The 21754-nt window shown below is 35.4% G+C and overlaps 1 protein-coding gene across 1 annotated transcript; it reads left to right on the top strand.

Moving 5' to 3' along the window:
• Nucleotides 1–14030: 14030 nt before the first annotated feature.
• LOC143629077 (ATP-dependent Clp protease proteolytic subunit-related protein 3, chloroplastic-like) lies at nucleotides 14031–17112 on the top strand. The gene is made up of 9 exons (XM_077098444.1): nucleotides 14031–14310; nucleotides 14880–14981; nucleotides 15084–15206; nucleotides 15286–15345; nucleotides 16249–16345; nucleotides 16443–16516; nucleotides 16659–16712; nucleotides 16797–16880; nucleotides 16961–17112. The coding sequence occupies exons 1-9, from the start codon at nucleotides 14059–14061 to the stop codon at nucleotides 17054–17056; spliced, it is 942 nt and encodes a 313-aa protein (XP_076954559.1). The 5' UTR covers nucleotides 14031–14058; the 3' UTR covers nucleotides 17057–17112.
• The last annotated feature ends 4642 nt before the right edge of the window (nucleotides 17113–21754 follow it).

The following is a 21754-nucleotide window of genomic DNA, read 5'->3' as shown; positions in this document are numbered from 1 at the left end:
CGGCATGCACATTGTAGAGTTTGTATATTTATCGGGTTTGAACCGGCTTACTTCAGGGACCTCCTTGTCATACCCGTAAGTTGAATTAACTGACTTTCCACCCAAGTTGCTACACACTTCATACTGGAGGGACTAGAGTGTAATTTATTTTATATCATAATATTAAAAAAGAGAAAAACCCTAACCCTAACTCTATTCCCAGCAGCCGATCGGCCTCAAGACCCCCCCTGCTCGTTTTTCTTCTGCCCAGCCATGTTTCAGCCATGAAAACTTCAATTCAAGGTCGGTTTTATGATTCCCCATGTCTTTTACACCTTAATTGATCATATTAACGCGCTTATTGGTCGTTAAGGTTGAGTTTTGATGACAACAGTTTGCTGACAGATTCGTATACGTTTATTGTAGGGTCTGTAACGCGATGATAATCTATTATTGATTCTTGATTCCATGATGTTCTACCTTGAGTCTAGTTTCCAGAAAGGTATAATATGTAATTTTTGGACGAGATTTGAATGGTTTTTATGAATTTATAAAATCGCGTGTCAAAGCTGATGCGGGATGACGGATTCTGGTCTGTCTTCCCGACGTCATAACCTTTTTTCGACAGGTCGAAATTGGTTGGTTCCACTTCTGGAAGTTAGTATTTTTAGTTAGGAACCAAATCCAATTGGAATCGTTTAATTTGGTTCGGTAATGAATTTTATAAAAATAAAACCATTTTGTTGCGCACTGAAATAGCTGCACGTATCTTGCTGTGTTGGAGAAATTTTTATAATTTTTGTGTCCAATAGAAAAATATAATAAAAATATTTTTATAAACCTAAGACATTTATTAAAGTCTGGTAAAAATTTAATATTTTATTTCAAAGGTTATCCTATGTAAATAAATGCATCTTCGTATGCTAAAATCTACACGTTTTACTCGTTATTAATCGATAAGTTCGTTTTAGGCTTAACCGGTGGATTTGGTTAGTTAAAAGGTTTTAGGGGCTGAGGTAAAGTAATTGAGTATGGGTTGGGCCTTGGCCCAAGTGTTGGGCCTTGGGCCAAGTTGTTGGGCCTTGGGCCAAGCGTTGGGCCTTGGGCCAAGCGTTGGCGTGTGGGGCCTTGGGCCAAAGTGTTGGGCTTGAATGGCACATTAAGCAAGAGTGTTCTTACGGTCTAGTTTAGTAACGTGTTGTGTACTATTTACATGCCCTTACTTGTGAGCGTGCACTTAGGGATTTCCTAGCTCGTTGTAGGTGTTCGATCGATTCCAGGTGGGTTCATGATGCCCTTTTTAATCTTTTCAAGTTTTGGGCTAGCATGCCACCGTAATAAAATTTTACACGATTTTACTCGTTACAACTATTTGGATGGTATTACATAGCCTTATTCATATTTGTGCATTTATGAAACTATTTGTGAACTATATTTTATGCCTTAGGATATTGTAGACTCGTTTATGGTCTTATATTCCTTAAGGTTATATACCTGAATATGGTCTAGACTCGATGATGTTAATAGGCTTGGTGATAATTGAATACGAGTAGACCTATTTACTTAGTTCATGTATTGGACTGATTAATATATATTACCTTATGGCCCATAGGCTTACTTGTAATTTGGAATGTCTTGGGATGATATATATATATATATATATATATATATATATATATATGTATGAATGTATGGAGGTATGTATGTATGAGTATGTGTTACCTTATAGCCTACGGTTGTGTGATGATATTTAGTTCCTCGTGACTAAGAATGATGTGAGTAGGCTTATTGATGTGTGTGTGCATGGTAATCACGGTCGGGTCAAATATATTACTCGGGTTTTCAAATCCCATGGTGGAGAGGCCCGTGTGGTGTTATCATCATTTTGGCGGGTCAAATATATTACTCGGGTTTTAAAATTACTTGTGGTCTAGGCTCGAGATTGCTATTAGGCCTAGTATTAATTCCTAGTATTAAACGATTTTTCCTGATGAAACGTTTAAACTATTTTATATAGGCTTGCTAGTATATTGTTGGTCTTGGAATGTTTTATAATCCCGTTTTTATATTTAAACTCTTGGAATGTTTTATAATCCCGTTTTTATATTTAAACTCTTAGAATGTTTTATAATCCGTTTATATTTAAACTCTTGGAATGTTTTATAATCCCGTTTTACATTTAAACCCTTGGAATGATTTATTTAAATGTCTATTATTAAAACTTGAACTCACTCAGCTCAAGCTGACTTTGTGTGTATGTTAGATTGATTTTCAGGTTAAGGATTGGAGGTTATCGTTTGGACGTGCTGGGGACTACTCGGAAGTTTGAAGGCATTTCTAGTTGAGGATTTCCAATAAAACGGATATTATATTTATATTTGATTTTTGGACACTTGTACCCATGTTTGGGATTTTCTTTAAATAATTACACTTTTTCTGCTGTTATTTACTCTGAACTTGTTCTAAATAAGAACAAATCGTTTTTTTTTTTAATTTTTGTAAAATTGTGGATGTGATTACCAACTGTAGGATTCCCGGGATTCGGGGTCTTACATAGTAAACCGTACTTAGGCGGTATTTACTGCTTGCATCAATCTTCTATGTATCTTGTGCAAGTGGGAGATTGTTGGTCTCGGTCTGCCCAAGACACATATTATTATTGATGTGGCAAGTACATTATGATCCAAGTCGGGTCATACCCAATAACAAGCTAGACAAACACCAATTATATTTGTTTATTTATGATGTGATCATACTAAATAAATATTGACACTTATGTGATTTGGAAAGGGTTTCTAAATACAATATATTTGTGAAATGAATAAATCATATGGATGATTTATACTTTTAGAGAAAGCATTCCATAGTGTTATTTAAGATGGTTAAATAACAATATGTGAATAATGTTACCTAGCATGTTGCCCATATTGTGTTATCTTTATAACAATGTAGCTATTTTTATAACACAAAATATATACATATATATAAGTTATATATGGAAGGTTTGAAAAATAATAATAATAATAATAAAAGAAAGGAAGGGTTAGTTTATTATTATTTCAAAAGATAGTAGCAACATGCAAGGACTCTCATTGGACCTTTGGGTGGTGCTTTGAAAGACCACAAGACTCTCCCTTTCACATGACATAATTTCACAAGTATCACAAAATCTTTCTCCTCTCTTTTCTCTTTATATTTTCGGCCAAAATAGGAGCCAAGGGAAGGAAGAAGATTTTGAACAAAATCCTAGCTAAACCAAGGGTGTTTGACAAGAGCTTGGGGTATACAAGCTTGAGGAACTCCTCTTTGAAGTTCTAGCCAACCATTTCATCATCTCTTTCATACTTCCTTGGATTTGAAAGGTAGTCTTGACATGCATGGACTTATAGTGACATGCAAGTGTTTGATAGTATGTATTTCGTATTTGGATCCGGGTTTGGGTTTTGCATGTATAAAATTGGTTTTGTACACTATAAACTAACAAGATTTAAAACATTTATCCGCTGCGTTTTTGATAAAAGTAAGGTTTTATCACTTTGATAATCTTGTTAAAACCCAACATGTTTAACTTTACTTATGAAGACAACTCGAAACTCATGATTTGAACAAGACCATGTTTTTTTATCAATGAGTTAATCAATGCTTACTAATAAAGTAACACTTTTCATAAGTTTATTATCAAACATCACCAAATTAGAAATATTCTAAATCACCCTCTAAGGCAAACCTAGAAAGTTAAGGTCTTTTTAAGATCCTCATAAGTTATATTATTTCCTTATATTGAATGAAAACCCACTTCAAATTTGTCTATACAGAAACTCATACACATGTTTGTGTATCTTTTGAATGTTTCACGTTAACTAGTCTTCACAAATCACCATAATTAACAAGTACTAGTCTAGCATGCTTTAGGCTACAATACTTTAGCATGTGAACAGAAGATGCATCATTCTGATTCTTCACAGCCATAATATTAATACAATATCACTTTGAAACATTCACTCTTAGCTTAGACAAAGTTATGAGACTTGTTCACAATCCCAAAACTTTTGGAAAGTCTCACAAGTTAGTGTATGTAGCACATAAATAACTTCATCATTCATTTAAGGAAAACAACTCTTTTGCCTTTGATCTTCAAGACTTCACATTGACTTATATGAACATTAAACACAAGTGCTAATCCAAATAATTCTGGTGAATACATTCATCACCAAAAAGATCAATGCTACTTGTCTACATTCACTATAATGTTGAGATAGTCAATTGGATTGACACTTAAATTCTTGGAATTCACATTTGCTTCTTCAAGCCATTTATTGAGATACTCTCCCAATATGAAAGACAGCACTCTCACATAGTTAACAACATGGATGGTGGTAGAAAAATCTACATATCCATCAATATTGTAGGTATATTTTAATGAATCTCTTAAGATTTGTTTAAATTCATTCACAATAGTAACATATATTTCTTTATATATGATCAACGTATTTATGATTCACACTCGGTGAATTTTCAAATATATAATCCTTCAATAATTTTCAAGGATTCAAATATCTCATCAACATATATTAATTCATATATTATATTCATACTTACTGAACTTCCAAGAAGTTTAATTTCATCTTAACAAACATCAGCTTATATGTTATAATTCACACTTAGTGAATTTCTAATAAGTTTAATTTCTCATTAATTCATATATATGTTATAATTCACACTTAGTGAATTTCAAGGATTCAAATATAATATTCTTGTGTATTTCATTTTAATACACCCACCACGTTCTTCCATGAACCTCTCATAATGTAGTTATACATTTGATATCTCATCTTAGACTTTAGTCAATGCAATGACTCACAAGTTGTTTCTTATGCAAATTCTTCTTGCACTATTCGTTTAAAATTATCCGTTGATTTACTTCGTTGTATAATTGCTTGTGTTATCCGAAGATATTGAACACAAAATAACAATACAACCGAACTTACAAAATAAAGTGTAAAACACTTTTTAAAAATAATTCAAACGGATAAAAAGACAATATCTAGATAACAAATCTCAAAGTGTTGTGTTCAACACTTTCATTGTCCGATCGAAATCATCGCATTGATATCCTTTTATGCCGTGACTTGAGGTACTCCCTCAATAGTTCTCTATGCACTCATAAGGATAAGATCCTTGTTTTCATCTTGAAACTATATACTTAAACAATCAAAATTTGTCCAAAACAACAATAAGGTGTTAACTAAATGCACGTTGTAAATTTTAACAGAACTTATGTTCATAAGAACACCAAGTTTTTATTTCATCGTTTATTCTATAAAATAATTTGTTTCTTTCGAAAAGGGTTAAAACCGTTGGTTTCACAAAAGAAATCGTATCTAACACGCACGTAGGCTATTAAAATGTTTAGACAAACATTGTTTAAAGTTATAAAATAACTCTTTCTAACACACTTATTATTAGAAAAGTTAAACATAGAGACAAATTTTTTTTCTTTCAAACTATTTGTTTTTCTATAGTATATCATGAAACCTTTAGTTCATAAAACCTTAATAGTCCAAGAGTCACTTCATTAACACATAGTTAAAGCTTTCATTAACACTTAGTTAAGTCTTCCATTAACTCTTAATTAAGGCTATGATTATTGGTGACTTAATGAGAGAAATCTTAATAGACACACATGAAAGTCTCATATGTACTATTTCACTATAACCAAATATGGAAGTCTATGTTTATATTTCACTAAAATGCACCCAATGGATATCTCCGTGCACTATTTTCTAACACACTCGTTAGAAATAAATGATTACACAAACTGTTATAAAACTTATTGGTTTATATAAAATCAACCAAATCTAACACGCTCATTAAGAAATAAATGATTATAAATATCATTATGAGGCTTACTAGTTTACATAAAACAAACTACTTCTCACACTCGTTTTAAGAAATGAGACGTTTTGACAAACATTTTAAATCATAATATTTATAACTTGTAAGAATTTCTAACACACATGTTAGAAAATGAAGAACTTACAAAACGCATTTCTTATAAAATACCGGTCTAACATACGCGTTCGAGAACTTAATTAATGTCCACAAAGAACATAGGTTTACACCAATAAACCCGGTCTAACACACAAGTTAGAAAAGTAACGATTGAAAAATCGTATTAAATCGAACGAATTCAGTCACAAACCATTCGTCTTGTATCATGGTATAGGATTTAAGATTATACCACATCTCTTTAAATCCATAGACAACAATTCGTACTACATACATATTTTCAAAACAAATATACAAGATTGTCGCAACAATCACAAAATAATTTTAATATTTTTCGTGAGCCCAATATCCTTAGTTAAAAGGTTTAAGATTGCCTTAACAATTTCATGGAAAATCTGTTTTAAGATTGTAGGAATATGGGACACTTTTTATATTAAAATTAATACAAATAATAACGATACTCTCGTTATTAACATGAAAAAGTAAGTAGTACACATACCACAATATAAACTAAAATAAATAATGAAAGAATATAACAATTATGTTAAATGATTCCAACCAAGCTCTTCAAATGATAAAGTTTTCAGCAACATCTTCTTGTAATCTTTTTGACAAAAAGATAGATTGTCAACCTTTGTCACAACAAGGTCTTCTAGTAGTCTCTTGGCTGCAACAACAAACAAACTAAATTTGAAGGTTGAGGCTGAGGCACATGTTCAACACGTTTCCCTTAAAATAGATTTCGCGCCTCTACATAAGACAACGTGTCTGTCTCCCAGGGTACAACAGCCGAAGTAGTTGATACTGCCGGAGATGTCCACGCGCCCGAGGTTACATCGGGTAAATTGTGGTGTTAGAACTTGTGGAAAAAATAGAATAAAAAGGTGAGGAATCAAGTAGAGAAACTCTTCTCTATAGGCCTAACATATGGGTATTCAAAGCTTTTCTTCACCAATACTCTTCATGCATGCATGTATTTTTCCTTGAATTTTCTACCTTGTAATTTTTCTAACTTTTTTCAAATGAGGCACATAGCCTATTATGTATACAAGAGTTAAGGGTGAATAAAGTCTCGCTTAATTATAAATTTAATAATCTAATAAAAACTACTCAATATGTCATAAAAAGGCTCTACTCAAGAGTTTCATGACTATATGAAGAGTTTAATATTAATTATTATAATTAATCTTCATTCACAATATCTATTTTTCCAACATTAAACTAGTATAAACACAACATATAAAAATGTAAAGATAGGCTTATAGGAATTTATCTCACTTAGCTCCAAGATTAAAGATTAGAAGGAGAAATAAAAGATCTTGAGCTTGATTTTCCCTCCTAAGGCTTGTACATTTTCTCTTAAAAAAACACCTCATATTCTATGAATTAATTACATAATTACTCTACTTGTATATATAATTACTCTACTTGATTCTCACGTTTAGCACGTTAATTTCATTTGTATTTGATCAAAACCCTATCAGTTTATATATATATATATATGTGTGTGTGTGTGTGTAAAGTCGTTTGAAAATTACGACAAACGTTCGTATCCATGGGACAAATTTCATAATAAGTTTGAGTAATTTAATTAAAAATAAACTACTTGTATGCAATGTATCGTGCATATGTGGCCGTATGATAGACTCCATGTGATTAACTTAACAAAATTTGTATTTATTTAAATTTAAATTGAATTAAACTAAATTGTCGGTTCACCGTTAAAAGTTTTGACTATCTTATGAAAATGAAAATGATTAATAATTGTCATTATTAGCCTTAAAGTACATGCTTTCTTTAGACCCTTTGAAATACCGACTTAGCCTCTTTTTCCAACACACCCAAACTCACGGATGCTTCCCATTACCTAACCGTTTTATGTTCTGTATTTAGCACCCCCCCCCCCCCCCCCGTTATTCAAATCCTGCCTCAGTCAAGGTATTTAAACCATCCATTTACTTGTCTCTTTATTGTGAATAAAAGCCCCAATATAAATTTTTTCCCACTAGTATGGCACGGAAAAAAAATCGAATTTTGGTTATTGAGTTTGGGATTAGTTACAGAGTTTGAATGAAGATGACGACTTGTTTCTTTTATTTTGTATCAGCATTATTTTCAAATCCTTAACCACCTTTCGTTTTTATCAACTATTTATGACATAAATTATTTATATGTAATAAGATCTAATTTTACTAATAGTTATATTAATAGCATAAATTAATCATTCATTTTAAATTATGATTACTTAGAAACTGAGTTATTTAATCATTAGTATTTTGTAATGGATGTGTTTATGAGATATATGCATATCGTGTCTGAATGATTTAGAAACATAATTTACTACTCTGTGTATAGCTTTTCTTATCAACGTGCTAAAAAATAGTTTGTTTATGGAAGCCATATGTTTTATCAAATTGAGTTGATTGACATATATAATTCTAAATACTTATTTAACTTAACATTAAACCAAGACATTTGTCGCATCTATATTCAAATTTATAAATTAAACTAATTACGTATTGTCTATGTCATTCTATTTATAAATCATTTTGTCATTCTTTTGTATAAAAACGTACATTTACTTCAATTACTTCAAGAAAGTAACATCTGTATGTGTTTCACGATCACCTGCTTATTTTGTTAATTATGTAATCAGTTAACTTGTTAAATTCCAAATTTATCAAACATTTTTTAGGGTGTCAAGTCAGATTCATTACCAATTACCAAAACTTAAGGATCCTAATCAAAGAGCGCAAAGAAAATGGGCTTTAAACATTTGGTAGGCGTGTTATGGAACTTGGGTAACTGGACCAGTTCTTATGATCGACTCTTAGGAGTATTCCTTTTTTATTATACTAATTTCATTTTTAGTTAAGTGTGTTTTGTTTATGTTTCTATAAAATCAGTGCCACTATGCACAAGGCTTATACGAGTGCAAAACATGCTCCATGTGATGTGATGTTTTAAGTGAAACATGAAGGGGCTTCTCTAGCATATTATCATATTTTGTTGTTTATCCATGGATGACCGAAATTGATTTTTATTTATTCATTAAGTTGTTGCAAGTCACGTGAGTGCCTTCTTTGATTTGGTTACAGCTTAAGTTATATAACGCTTAACTACTTTCGTCGTTATCTATAACATACTTTCACCACAATTATTTTGAGGCAAAGTAATTGCTTCTCGTACTAACATTGGTCAGCACAACTGTATTAGCTGAAGAGGTTTGATGCCTTCATATAAGAAACTTCCTTTTAAATTTAAAAGAAGATAGTTGCATGTTGTAGTTTGTTTTGGAATGACAATCAACATCTTATTAAGAGCCAAAACTATATATTGACTTAAAAATACTATTTTATTAGACCTAATTTTACACATGATCAACCAACCGTATGTCGTGCTATGAAGAGCCAATATTACATATTGACTATAAATATTATTTTAAAAAAAGAAGATAAAATTACAAACAAAACAACAAATTTCTTTACAAGGAAATATTTGACGATTTTACTAATTTTCACCCGTGTTATTACAAACAAAACAACAAAATAACAAAATACAAATAAAACAACAAATGTTATTAATACAAATTTTATATATATCTTCAAATAAATAAATATATACGTTACTTGACGATTTTATTAATTTTCACCCATGCTAATAACATAGTATTAAATAAAAAAGGAATTGAGAACCTAATCGGGAAGGTGACGGGGTTAGAAGATGAGAAGTCGGCTACCGTTTCATCTCCCATGCAGGTTGAGTCAGGCCATGCGTGCATGGGGAACATGGACTCTTTAAAAGTTGGTGGGGACTAGTTGGATGGCTTGAATAACGGGGAATCAAATACCGTTGGAGGAAATTTAATTAATAAAGTGGGCATGTATGGTAAGGAAAAGGCCCGGAATAGTCAGAAGCCTAACGTCGGATATTGTGAAAAGTCTTGATTTCTCTAATTGTGGGCCTAGTGAGGGTGAGCTTCGGCCTACAGGGGTTTCTCTGCCTAAGTTAAATAATTTAGAGGAAGTAGGGTGGGACAAGGATGTGAGTTCTGAGGCACAGAACATGACGAGCAGCCGATGAATGGAGAAGGTGGGTTGGGGCTTGATCGAAGGTCCGAATGGTTATCGAGGGTGAAGGAGGTCAATTTTTTTCCTCATGAATATTATGTCTATCAACATTAGGGGGGCTGGCGAATCCAAGAAAACAGATTGGGTTCGTGGATTGAAGACGAGCCACGGGGTGCACTTCGTGTGTATTCAAGAGACGAAGTTAGGCGAGGCACCTCCTTGGGTGGTAAGTAGATTTTGGGGACGACTGCGTTTGGGTTTGACTCGGCGGATGCAGTTGGTCGTTCTGGTGGGGTCCTTAGTATTTGGGATCCCTCGTATTCTGGTTGGATTAGCTCGATTAAACATCGTAGATTTCTTAGTACCTTCGGGATTATAAAACCTTTGGGAGTCCCGATTAACATTATTAATGTCTACGCTCCGAATGACCTGATAGAAAGAAAGGAGTTATGGTCGGTGTTACTGGATCTTAGGAGGTCGGTTGTCGGATTGTGTGTTATGGTGGGTGATTTTAACGAGGTTCGGGAGCCCGGAGATAGATTAAATTCAGATTTTGTTGCTTCGAATGCTGCGGCTTTCAACGAGTTTATCGCAGAGGCGGACCTATCGGAGTACCAAATGGGAGGGGGGTATTTACATATGTTTCGGATAAGGGAAATAAATTTAGTAAACTCGATCGTGTCTTGGTGTGTAAAGAATTCTTGGGGAAGTGGCCGCTTACTTCATTAACTCTTCTTGCAAAAGATTGCTCAGATCATAGGCCATTATTATTAACCTCGATTGCTACCGCGTTTGGGCATAACCCGTTTCGATTCTATAACACATGGTTGGAGCTTGATTGGTTTGATACTTTTATTCGAGACCATTGTATGGGTTTTCGGTTTTCCGGGTCTGTGGATTTAGGCTTGTCTGCAAAGTTGCGGTGGCTAAAGAAACGTATACGAAATTGGTTGAAGCAATTTAGGTCCCATAATGAAGGTAAGTATGATGAATTTAAGGAGAAAATTCGATGCATTGAGTCGGCTGGTGAGAGCCGGCCTCTTTCGGACGTTGAACTAAAGAAAAGAATGTCATGTATCAATTTCATTAAAGAGTTTGAAAACCGTAAGTACCGTGATCTAAAACAAAAATCAAGGGTACAGTGGGCTACAGACGGGGATGAAAATTCAAAATATTTTCATGGTATTATAAATGCTAATCTCAGCAATAATCATTTACATGGTCTTTTGGTGGATGGAATATGGGAATCAAACCCGACAATCATGAAAGACGCGGTGTTCGAGTTTTTTGGAAAAAAATTTGAGGAACCGTTGTTAGATAGACCGATGTTGGTGTCATACAACCTAAAGAAATTATGTGATGCAGAGGCTCAGATATTGGTTGCTCCGTTCACTCGTTTGGAAATTAAAGATGCTGTGTGGGATTGTGCGGGGGACCGCTCATCGGGCCCGGACGGTTACAACTTCAAGTTTTTTAAAAGATTCTGGGATTGCTTCGAAAGTGATTTTTTGAAGATTTTTGAAGAGTTTTTCTCCTCGGAATCCGTTAGCGTCGGGTGCATGTCCTCCTTTATAGCCTTGATTCCCAAGGTTAAGGATTCGATGTCGTTGGGTGATTTCCGACCGATCAGTTTGATTGGTTGTATAAACAAGGTGATTTCTAAAGTGTTGGTTAGAAGGTTGAAGCAGGTAATTGGGGGATTAATTTCAGAAGAGCAGTCTGCTTTTCTGTCGAGTCGAAGTATCTTAGATGGTCCCTTGATTTTGAACGAAGTCTTTGCATGGTTAAAGAAGAACAAAAAGAGAGGTATGTTTTTTAAAGTTGATTTGGAGAAAGCCTATGACTCGTTAAATTGGAGATACTTGGACTCAATTTTGGAGCAAATGGAGTTCCCTTTAAGGTGGCGAACTTGGGTCTTAGCTATCATGAGGGCGAGTTAGGCGTCTGTGCTTGTTAACGGATCACCTACTCCGGAATTTCAGTGTTATCGAGGCCTTAGACAAGGAGATCCTTTGTCTCCATTCTTGTTCATTTTAGCCATGGAAGGTCTTTCGGAGATGATAAAAGTTGCAGTTAATAAGGGGTTGTTTTCGGGGTTGAGATGTGGCTTGACGGGGCTGGTTTTATCACATTTTTTATACGCGGATGACGTGGTGTTCATAGGGGAATGGAGTAAAAGAAATGGGCAGATTCTATGTAGGATTTTGAGGTGCTTCTATTTGGTTCCGGGGTTAAAAGTAAACTTAGCGAAATGCAAAATTTTTGGAATAAGGGTGGAAGGACATGAAATGGCAGATATGGCTAGTTTGTTAAGATGTGATGTGGGATCGATTCCGTTTCAGCACTTGGGTTTACAAATTGGGGCCAATATGAACCTAATTGAGTCATGGGGCCCGGTGGTAGAGGTGTTTTGGAAGAGACTATCTCGGTGGAAGGCGAAAAGTTTATCGTTTGGTGGGCCGCATCATCATCCTAAAGTCGGTTTTAAACTCACTTCCCACATACTTTTTTTCGCTATTTAGAGCCTCGGAAGGTTTATAGATAAACTAGACCGGTTAAGACGGATGTTTTTCTGGGGCGGTTCGGACGAAAAAGCAAAACGTAATTGGGTTGCGTGGGATAAAGTGTCGGCTGCAAGAGAGTTCGGTGGTCTTGGTTTGGGTTTCTTGAGAGATATAAACGTCTCCTTATTAGCAAAGTGGTGGTGGCGATTCAAAAATGAAAAATGTAATTTGTGGTGGAAGGTAATCTGGTCCATTCACCACTCCTCCCGGTCGTGGTCCGGCCTCCTGGTAAGAATGTCCTACGCGGGCCCGTGGAGACAGATTGGTAAAAGCTTGGAGGATCTTAAGCCGGTTGGAATGGATGTGGGTAAGTTGATTCGCTCAGAGGTTAATAATGGGGTAGACACGTGGTTTTGGTTAGATAATTGGCTCGTTGACTGCCCTTTGTGTGTCCGGTTCCCTAATTTATTTTTCATTGAAAGATCGAAACGGTGCTCGGTGGCGGACCGGTTATTCATGTGGGATGGTGTGATTTGTGGAAAATGGGAATGGCGTATAGCACCTAGGGGACATGTCCTAGTGGAAGAATTTAGAGAGCTCCTTTCCTTGTGTTAGAATGTGGAAATTAAAATTGGAAGGGACAAGATTATTTGGTCTGGTGACTCCTCACGTAATGAGTACTCGGTTCGTGGGTTAAAAAGTCTACTGTTGGAAAAGCAGTTAAGTTGCCCCGCTTCAGTTTTTGAATGGAATAACTGGGTTCCTTTGAAGGTGGGTTTTGTTGCGTGGAGAGCCGTGCTTAATAGGCTTCCAAGGCGGGATGCACTGTTTAGGAGAAACATTTCTGTTGTCTCAACCGTGTGCCCGGTTTGTGAAAGGGAGGAGGAATCGGTGGATCATATATTTATCACGTGTGAGGTTGCTCCATATTATGGTGTTTAATTTCCCAATGGTGCAAAGTTCCTTCGATTTATGCATTTAGTATGCAAGACTTGGTGGAACTTCATACGCACTTAATGGCTTCCACAGAAAAGTTTAAAGCTTTTCACACGGTGTGCTTGATAACTATTTGGTGTCTTTGGAAGAAGCGAAATGATAGAGTACATAATGGGACCCCGGTTCTCCCGCATAATATGTTTGAAGAAGTCAAAGCTATTGGTTACTTGTGGGCTAAATCTTGGTCAAAAAGAAGGGGCTTAACTTGGGAAGATTGGCGTAGTTTTAGATGGAATTAGGAGTGTTTTGATGTTGCTTTGTTGCTGGTGTTGTTTTGGTTTTGGTTTGTCTTTGGTGGATGTTTTGTTGGTCTAGGTCTTGCTAGTTTGTGTTTTTTAATACAATCTTTGTTGTTCTTTCAAAAAATTTGACAACATAAGCGCGTGTACATAATCAAACGGGTCTAGCAGTACACAACAACAAACACATCATAATATCCAATCAAACATAATTTCTTCCCAACAATAATGTCTTCCACAACCACCTTGGGCCTATCATCAATGGCGTCTTCCACCATCCCTTCACCTTCACCTTCATTCCGCCGAACCATCACCACCACCTGTTCGCTACGTGCTCGGAGCAGTATCAAACCTCCCATGCCTCCCATAAACCCTAAGGATCCATTTCTATCCAAGCTCGCATCAGTCGCCGCTACTTCGCCCGAAAAGCTCCTCAATCGACCGCCTAACTCCGATACTCCGCCCTACCTCGACCTCTTTGACTCTCCCACGCTCATGGCCACTCCGGCCACGGTACGTAACTCATTATTATTATTGCCTCTTGTTAAATTAGGGCTACTAGTTTATCTGTATGTATGAGGATACTACTATATTTTAATTTTAACCTCAATTTGGAACTGCTAGGGAAAAACAAACAACTCTATCACTATTGTAACACTCGCTAGGCACTAGTCGGCTGGTAGGGCGGGGTTATACACACCCACACACATTTTTATATATAATAATTCTCAGTTTACACACACACTTTACTTGATATATAGGTTCATTTGTAAAACATATGAGAGAGATGCAACTTTTGATTGTAATAAAGCTTATTTGGTTGTACATAGACGGACACCTTGACTTTATGTTATTGTCAAAGTAATTCTGATTGATTTTATATGCTCAATTTGACTTGCACTATGTGCATGCTGCTACATAAATTAAAACATAAGAACAGCTTAACTTGTTTTAATTGTATGCAGATTTGCCTTTTACTGTGTTGCAGTCAATTATAGCTTAATTGTCTGTGTTTGTTACATAAGTAATTTACTGGGATTAATCAATACTGATAGTATTTTTAATTGTTTAATTATTATTAGGTGGAACGATCCGTTTCATACAATGAACACAGGCCAAGGAGGCCGCCTCCAGATTTACCATCATTGCTTCTTCATGGAAGAATAGTGTACCTTGGCATGCCGGTAACTGCTTCCTTCATATTATGTGTCTTTATTTTTTTATATATATATATTTTTTGATAATATTTAAATAAACTAGTTTTACTTTTGGTGGCTTTGTATCAGTTGGTACCAGCAGTAACAGAGCTCATCATTGCAGAACTTATGTATCTGCAATGGATGGATCCCAAAGAGCCAATTTATCTTTATATAAATTCCACTGGAACCACTCGTGATGATGGTGAATCGGTGAGTTCTTTTTTTCAGTGTTTTGGCTAATGAGAAAATTACAGTTATGCCATCAGTTGACGTTTGTTACTATGATCAGGTTGGAATGGAAACAGAGGGTTTTGCTATTTATGATGCTATGATGCAATTGAAAAATGAGGTAACTATGCTCGTTTGATGTCTGTTACACTACTTTGATTTTCTTTTTATTTGTGTAAGTCATCTTTTCAACATGATTTATGTTTAGAGCAATAAGACGTGAAGGCAAATATTTTTTGCATGTTTGATCCTTACATTGGAACATTCTAGAAGCTGAGGTTTTACTTGATATTTGTGCACATTTCTAGGCCTGTAAATGGATCAAACCTTCAGTGAACTGTTTGTGAACCATTTAGTGGGAAGTTTGTTTTGCTTATGTTCGTTTATTTAATTAACGAACTAACTTAACAAAAAAATTTGTTCATTTAGGTAAGCTAATGAACATGAACACATGCCTCGTTTGTTTATTTATATCCGTGAACGTGCGTTTATTTAAATGTTTATGTTTGTTCGTTTACATTTATTTATGTTTGTTAGTTTATGTTCTTTAACATATTCTTTTATATTTCTTACGCCCATCACAACTCTGTCTAGTTTTAACAATTTTTTAGGTCAAAAAATTGTTTTTCACATTTACATTTATTTGGTTTTAGCTCAGTTATGTTTGTTCGTTTACATGAACGTTCGTTCGTTTACGTTCATGAATCGTTCCTTGATACTGTTAACAAACGAACATAAACGAACACACTCATTTTCTAAACGAACAACACACGAACAAGAAAACCTTGTTCGTTTAGTTGTTCTTGTGCGATCGTTTGTTCGGGTAAAGTTAAACAAATGACCACAAACATGCTCCGTTCATGATCGTTTGATTTGCTTACATGCCTATTTCTATTTCATTTGTTCTTCTGTGAAACATGAAGTTGCTCATTTGAACCTTCTGTGAAAAACAAGTCATAAACTAAATAAGAAACTCCCAGTTTAATATTATCCTTTTAACTACAGTATAACAAAAAATGTGCAGATTCATACTGTTGGAGTTGGTGCTGCAATAGGTCATGCATGTCTATTGCTTGCTGCAGGGACTAAGGGAAAAAGATTTATGATGCCTCATGCCAAAGGTATTTCTCCTCTTTTAGTTGACTTTTTAACCGTTTACGTTTTAACTATCTATCTAACTAACTAACTAACTAATAACAACTGTTTGGTTTGTTTTAGCTATGATACAACAACCTCGTATTCCATCATCAGGGTTAATGACAGGCAGTGATGTTCTCATCCGTGCTAAAGAGGTCAGTGTTAATTGAAAGAACATAAACGGACATGAACAATAAAATCTCGTTCGTTTAATTGTCTTGTGTACGATTGTTTCTTTGGTTTGTTAACAAATAACAAGCCTTTTTATTTGTGTGTATCTTTATTCCCTCGTTACAGGTAATTGTTAACAAGGATACACTCATTAGTCTCTTGGCAAAGCACACGGAAAATGTAAGTTATATATTTAAAAGTTTTGCTATTGTTTATTAATAATAATATTATTATTATATTGAATGCATGATATTATTGAATTAGCCCGTTGAAACGGTAACACAAGTAATGAGAAGACCATTTTATATGGATTCAACTAAAGCTAAAGAGTTTGGTGTGATTGACAAGGTACACAAACACATATTCATAAATTATATTATTGTTTGATTGGGTCAAATAGTCAAATGCTATTTTTGTTTGCTGGTTAGATACTTTGGCGAGGCCAGGAAAAGATCATGGCGGATGCTGCATCACCTGAGGCATGGGATAAGAATGCGGGCATTAAAGCTGTTGATGCTATTTAGCAACTTGCTTATTATACTCAAGGTATTTAAAATGCACCTTTTGCCATTGGTGAATTTAAATTCTTCTCTTAATTTTATTCCACGTAACACATTAGTAGTTTGGGCATTTTCTTTCTCACTTAAAAATATAGGTAATTAAGTAAACTGGTTTGATGTTTAAAACACACCGGAAATATAATAAAGCTGGATTCACATGTTACTTTGGAAATTCAAGTAATAATTCGAAAGAACCAAACCCAAACAAAAACTATCAGTATGGTTTTTATGTTTTTATAAATCCCAACTTTCGGTTTCGGTTTTGCTTGTATTAAAACCAACCAAATTTAGGAGTTTTTATTTTTAGTTTTGAAATTTAAGTAATTATAAGAATTTAATAAATAGTGTAAATTACCCGAAAGAAGCAAACACAAACAAAAACCAACAGTTTGGTTTTTATGTTTATAAAAGGAATATTAGTTTTAAATAATCCCAACTATGGCCTATTGGTAAATATCAGTCCCAACTTTACACTTGCCTGCTGACCGTCCCAATTATTGATGTATTTGTTTTTAACGGGCCGCGACTAACGGATGTTAACTCCTTAATGATTAGCTGACGTGGACCTTCTCCGGCCGCATCACGCCGGAAACTTGCCGGAACCTGCAGCTTGCCTTCATTCTCCCTAATATCGTCACACCGTCTCCCTCCCTCTTCAAAAGACACCGGAAATTAGAAAATAAAGTAGATTTCATCTTCTTTCATGACCAATCCCTATATACCAAACCCGATTTTATTTTCAAAAATTTGAAATCAATGTTACACGATTTACAAAATAAGCACAGGGCTTTTGTTAAGAGGATTAAAACGAGTCGAATGATGTGTTAATTACCTCGAATGGTGCACGATTGACGAGGGTGGACTTCGCCGGAGACAACAACGGCGGCACGTCGGTTAGGTTTCGAATGAGGGGAAAGATAGAGAGAGATGGTGTAACGATATTAGGGAGAATGGAGGCGAGTTGCAGGTTTCTGGCAAGTTTCCCTCATGATGTGGCCGGAGAAGAAGGTCCACGTCAGCAAATCACTAACGGAGTTAACATCCGTTAGTCGCGGCCCGTTAAAAACAAATGCATCAATAGTTGGGACGGTCAGCAGACAAGTATAAAGTTAGGACTGATATTTACCAATAGGCCATAGTTGGGATTATTTAAAACCAATATTCCTTTATAAAAAAACCCAACTTTTGGTTTCGAGTTTTGCATCTATTAAAACCGAACCGAATCAAGTTTATGAGGTTTCCTTTTTTAGTTTTGAATTTTAAGTAATTTATAAGAATTTAATAAATAGTGTAACCCAAATGTAAAGCACAACTGCACATTGAAGTTTTCATTTTGCACATTGTATTAATGTTGGATTGTTGGGTATATGCGTACAAGTTATCTTGATGTTTGGATGCGAAGTTACATTCTCTTTTGTAGGCATATTATAAATTATAAAAATGCACTGTTATTACATTTATGACCGTAAAAAAACTGAACATCTTACTATATTTTCTCTTTTAGATATCAGCATTATTCAAGTCAAAGCAATTGAAAAGATCAAGTGATGAAGTGAGAGGACGATCGGTATACAAGTCTTCGGCTTGGATATATCTAGGCTAAACAAACTTTGAAATTCAAGTCATTGTGGATATTGGATATTCTAGACACATCAGGCCATGTATTAGTTACATGTCTATAAATACATATTTATGTAGCTGGCAAAATGAATGGGGTCGGGTGGGCGAGTAACGTGCCAGGATGGGTTATGGGTACGATTGAGGAAAAGATTTAATCTGGTTCATGTTAAGATGGGTTATGTCCAAATTAAGTTCTAAAAAGGTATTAAATGAAATACATGATATTATATTAAACCTCAAATTGGGTATGCAAACTACAAGGAACACCAACTATATGCAAACCATAAGGAAGACAAACTAAATTGTATTGAGTTACCTTGTTGAATGTGACAAAAGAATCTTGTCAACAGCGATAAATTATTTTGGGGGGGGGGGGCGCGACGGGAATTTGTTGTCGTGTTGTGTAATGATGATGATGACGTGGCGATCAATGATTGGAGGGTGGGGGGATTTGTGGGCTACAACACTGCCCTTTTGGGCTACATATCGTCCTTTTTGATCACGTGTTAAAAATCAGCCCATTTTGTAGCCTCTTCACTACATATAGTCTTATGAGCCATCAGTTTGCAAAATCTCACCTCTAGTCATAATTCTTTTAACAAACTATAAATTTCGGACCGAAAGCATTGATGGTTGTCACCTGCTCAGTATCTATAAGCCAATTTTTACGCACATAACATTTCAAACTAATCGATTAATGGGCATAAATGGGCATATGTAGTTACATTACTATTTTTATTGTTACTAATCGAATCAGTTTTTAACACACACACACACACACATACACACACACACACACATATATATATATATTCCATCGAAACAGAAGGCAAGCGGGCAACAAGCTGCGCCGCTACCCCTTTTTGAATTCGAAAATCCAATCTTTTAAAAACTACATTTGCTGATCTTGAAGTCATAACATTACTATGCATGACCCGCTGAACATGGGTAAGTAACTCCATAGCTTTAGGCGAGAAGAAACCAAAAGTGTCAAAAGCAATAAATACATGTTGATTGTCAAGACACGCCTTCTCATGTTTTGCCACATTGCCTGAATCAGCTTTTAATGCGGCTTGACCAACTGCGAAACCATTATTCCCTAAGCCCATCAAAGGGGAAACCCCTCTTACTTTAAAATGAAAACCAAACCAAAATAAACCAACTTTTAAAACTCAGAGATAGAGCGAAAACCTTTCTTTTTTCTAAACAACGAACAATTTATTCAAAAGCAAACTGCTATCAATTCATTCACTGTAGTGATTAACACAACAATTACATGGTAATTTGGCAACAAAGATGGGCTGGTCTGGACAAAGTTAGTAGTTTCGCTCTTGCACTTGAACACCCATTTTGCGTTGATTCATTTCTTGTTACTAGACAAGTCGACCAACTTCTAAACACCCAGTTTTACAAATTGCATTAGCTCTTCTTGTATGGCATTGACCCAACTATCCTAGGTCAACGCCTCTTTATATGTTTTTGGCTTGATTTATGATATGACACGTTTAAAGAAAAATCTATTCTGCATTAGTGTCCGATTCTTTCGTTCAGCTACCCCGTTCTGTTATGGAGTGTAGGGTGCACTGAATTCATGAAGAATCCCACGTTCATTACAGTACTCTAACATCTTGTTGTTCTTAAACTCTATCCCATTTTTGCTTCAGATCCTTCGGATTGGCAGATTGTACAAAGTCTCCAAATTCTTGAATAAGATGATGAGATTGTTAAAGGTCTCATCCTTTGTGTCCAAGAACATTACCCATGAGAATAGTGAATAGTCATCAAAAACCACAAAGCAATAGAGTTCGCCAGTGATACTTTTGAAATTCACCGGACCAAAGAGATCCATACGTAGATGCTCGAAAGGTAAGTTGATGGAGTTAATCATCTTTTTCGGACGCGGCTTCTTCTACTGTTTCCTCTTCTTGCATTCAATACAATCTTCATTCAAATGGAAGTTCTTTAAGTTAACCTCATCGACCAATTGATTATGAACCAAATGGTTCATCTTTCTCACGCTAATATGTCCCATTCTCCTGTGCCATAAGATCGACTCCTTCTCGGATGCTTTGGAAATGAAACACTGAGCACTCGATAACAAAGTAGAAGCAATAGAATTCGCTAGTGATACTTATAAAATTCACCGAACCAAAGAGATCCATACGTAGATGTTCGAAAGGTAAGTTGATGGAGTTAATCATCTTTTTCGGATGCGGATTCTTCTACTGTTTCCCCTTCTTGCATTCAATACAATCTTCATTCAAATGGAAGTTCTTTAAGTTAACCTCATCGACCAATTGATTATGAACCAAATGGTTCATCTTTCTCACGCTAATATGTCCCATTCTCCTGTGCCATAAGATCGACTCCTTCTCGAATGCTTTGGAAATGAAACACTGAGCACTCGATAACGAAGTAGAAGCGGTACTCATGTTGAGAACATATAAGTCAATCTCTCGAGGAGCAAGCATCAAAATCCATTCATCGGGAATCTTGAAACCAGGTTTCAAGATCATGCACTCCTTGTTCGTGTAGTGTGTCGAGATGTTCTTATCACAAATTTGTGATATACTCAGTAATTTGTTCTCCAACTCGGTGATGCAATTCGCCTTATCAAACACGACTTTGCCATTAGATAATGTTCCTTCCCTGACAATTTATCCACCCTGGTTTCCAGCAAATCCGGCATAACCCCCATGAATAAATCTGACATTCTCTAGAAGGTGTAGGGTACCCTTCATGTGCCGAGAGGCTCCGCTATCTATAATCTACCTCGAATCGTCAGATCTTGGAAGCCCCTACACATACAGTTACGGATTTGTGAAACAAGGAAACTCAAGCCTTTTTGGTCTTGGGTTGTTTGATTTTATAAAACGTCATATGATCTGTTTCTGATTCGCTTGAAAGTAAATCGCAGCTTGACACATGGCTTAATGTATCAGAAATAGATTTCTCATCATTCTCATAACTAGGTGGCTTGATATTTGACACAGATGATTTAGCAACCCAGTTTTGACCGGAAGATTTCTTTTTAATGTAAAA

The sequence above is a fragment of the Bidens hawaiensis genome, unplaced genomic scaffold (genome assembly GCF_021521415.1).
Source record: "Bidens hawaiensis isolate Kalapana, Puna unplaced genomic scaffold, B.hawaiensis_p1.1 tig00005145_1, whole genome shotgun sequence".
NCBI classification, from domain to species: Eukaryota; Viridiplantae; Streptophyta; class Magnoliopsida; order Asterales; family Asteraceae; genus Bidens; species Bidens hawaiensis.
The sequence above is the reverse complement of the archived record's forward strand: the minus strand, read 5'-3'. Positions and strand labels throughout refer to the sequence as shown.

Excerpts from the sequence above, each read along its gene's own strand:
- LOC143629077 (XM_077098444.1), top strand. The coding sequence starts at position 14,059 with ATGGCGTCTTCCACCATCCCTTCACCTTCACCTTCATTCCGCCGAACC. Across the intron at positions 16,346-16,442 it reads TATGATGCCTCATGCCAAAG|CTATGATACAACAACCTCGT; the intron begins GTATTTCTCCTC and ends GGTTTGTTTTAG. Across the intron at positions 16,881-16,960 it reads AGTTTGGTGTGATTGACAAG|ATACTTTGGCGAGGCCAGGA; the intron begins GTACACAAACAC and ends TTTGCTGGTTAG.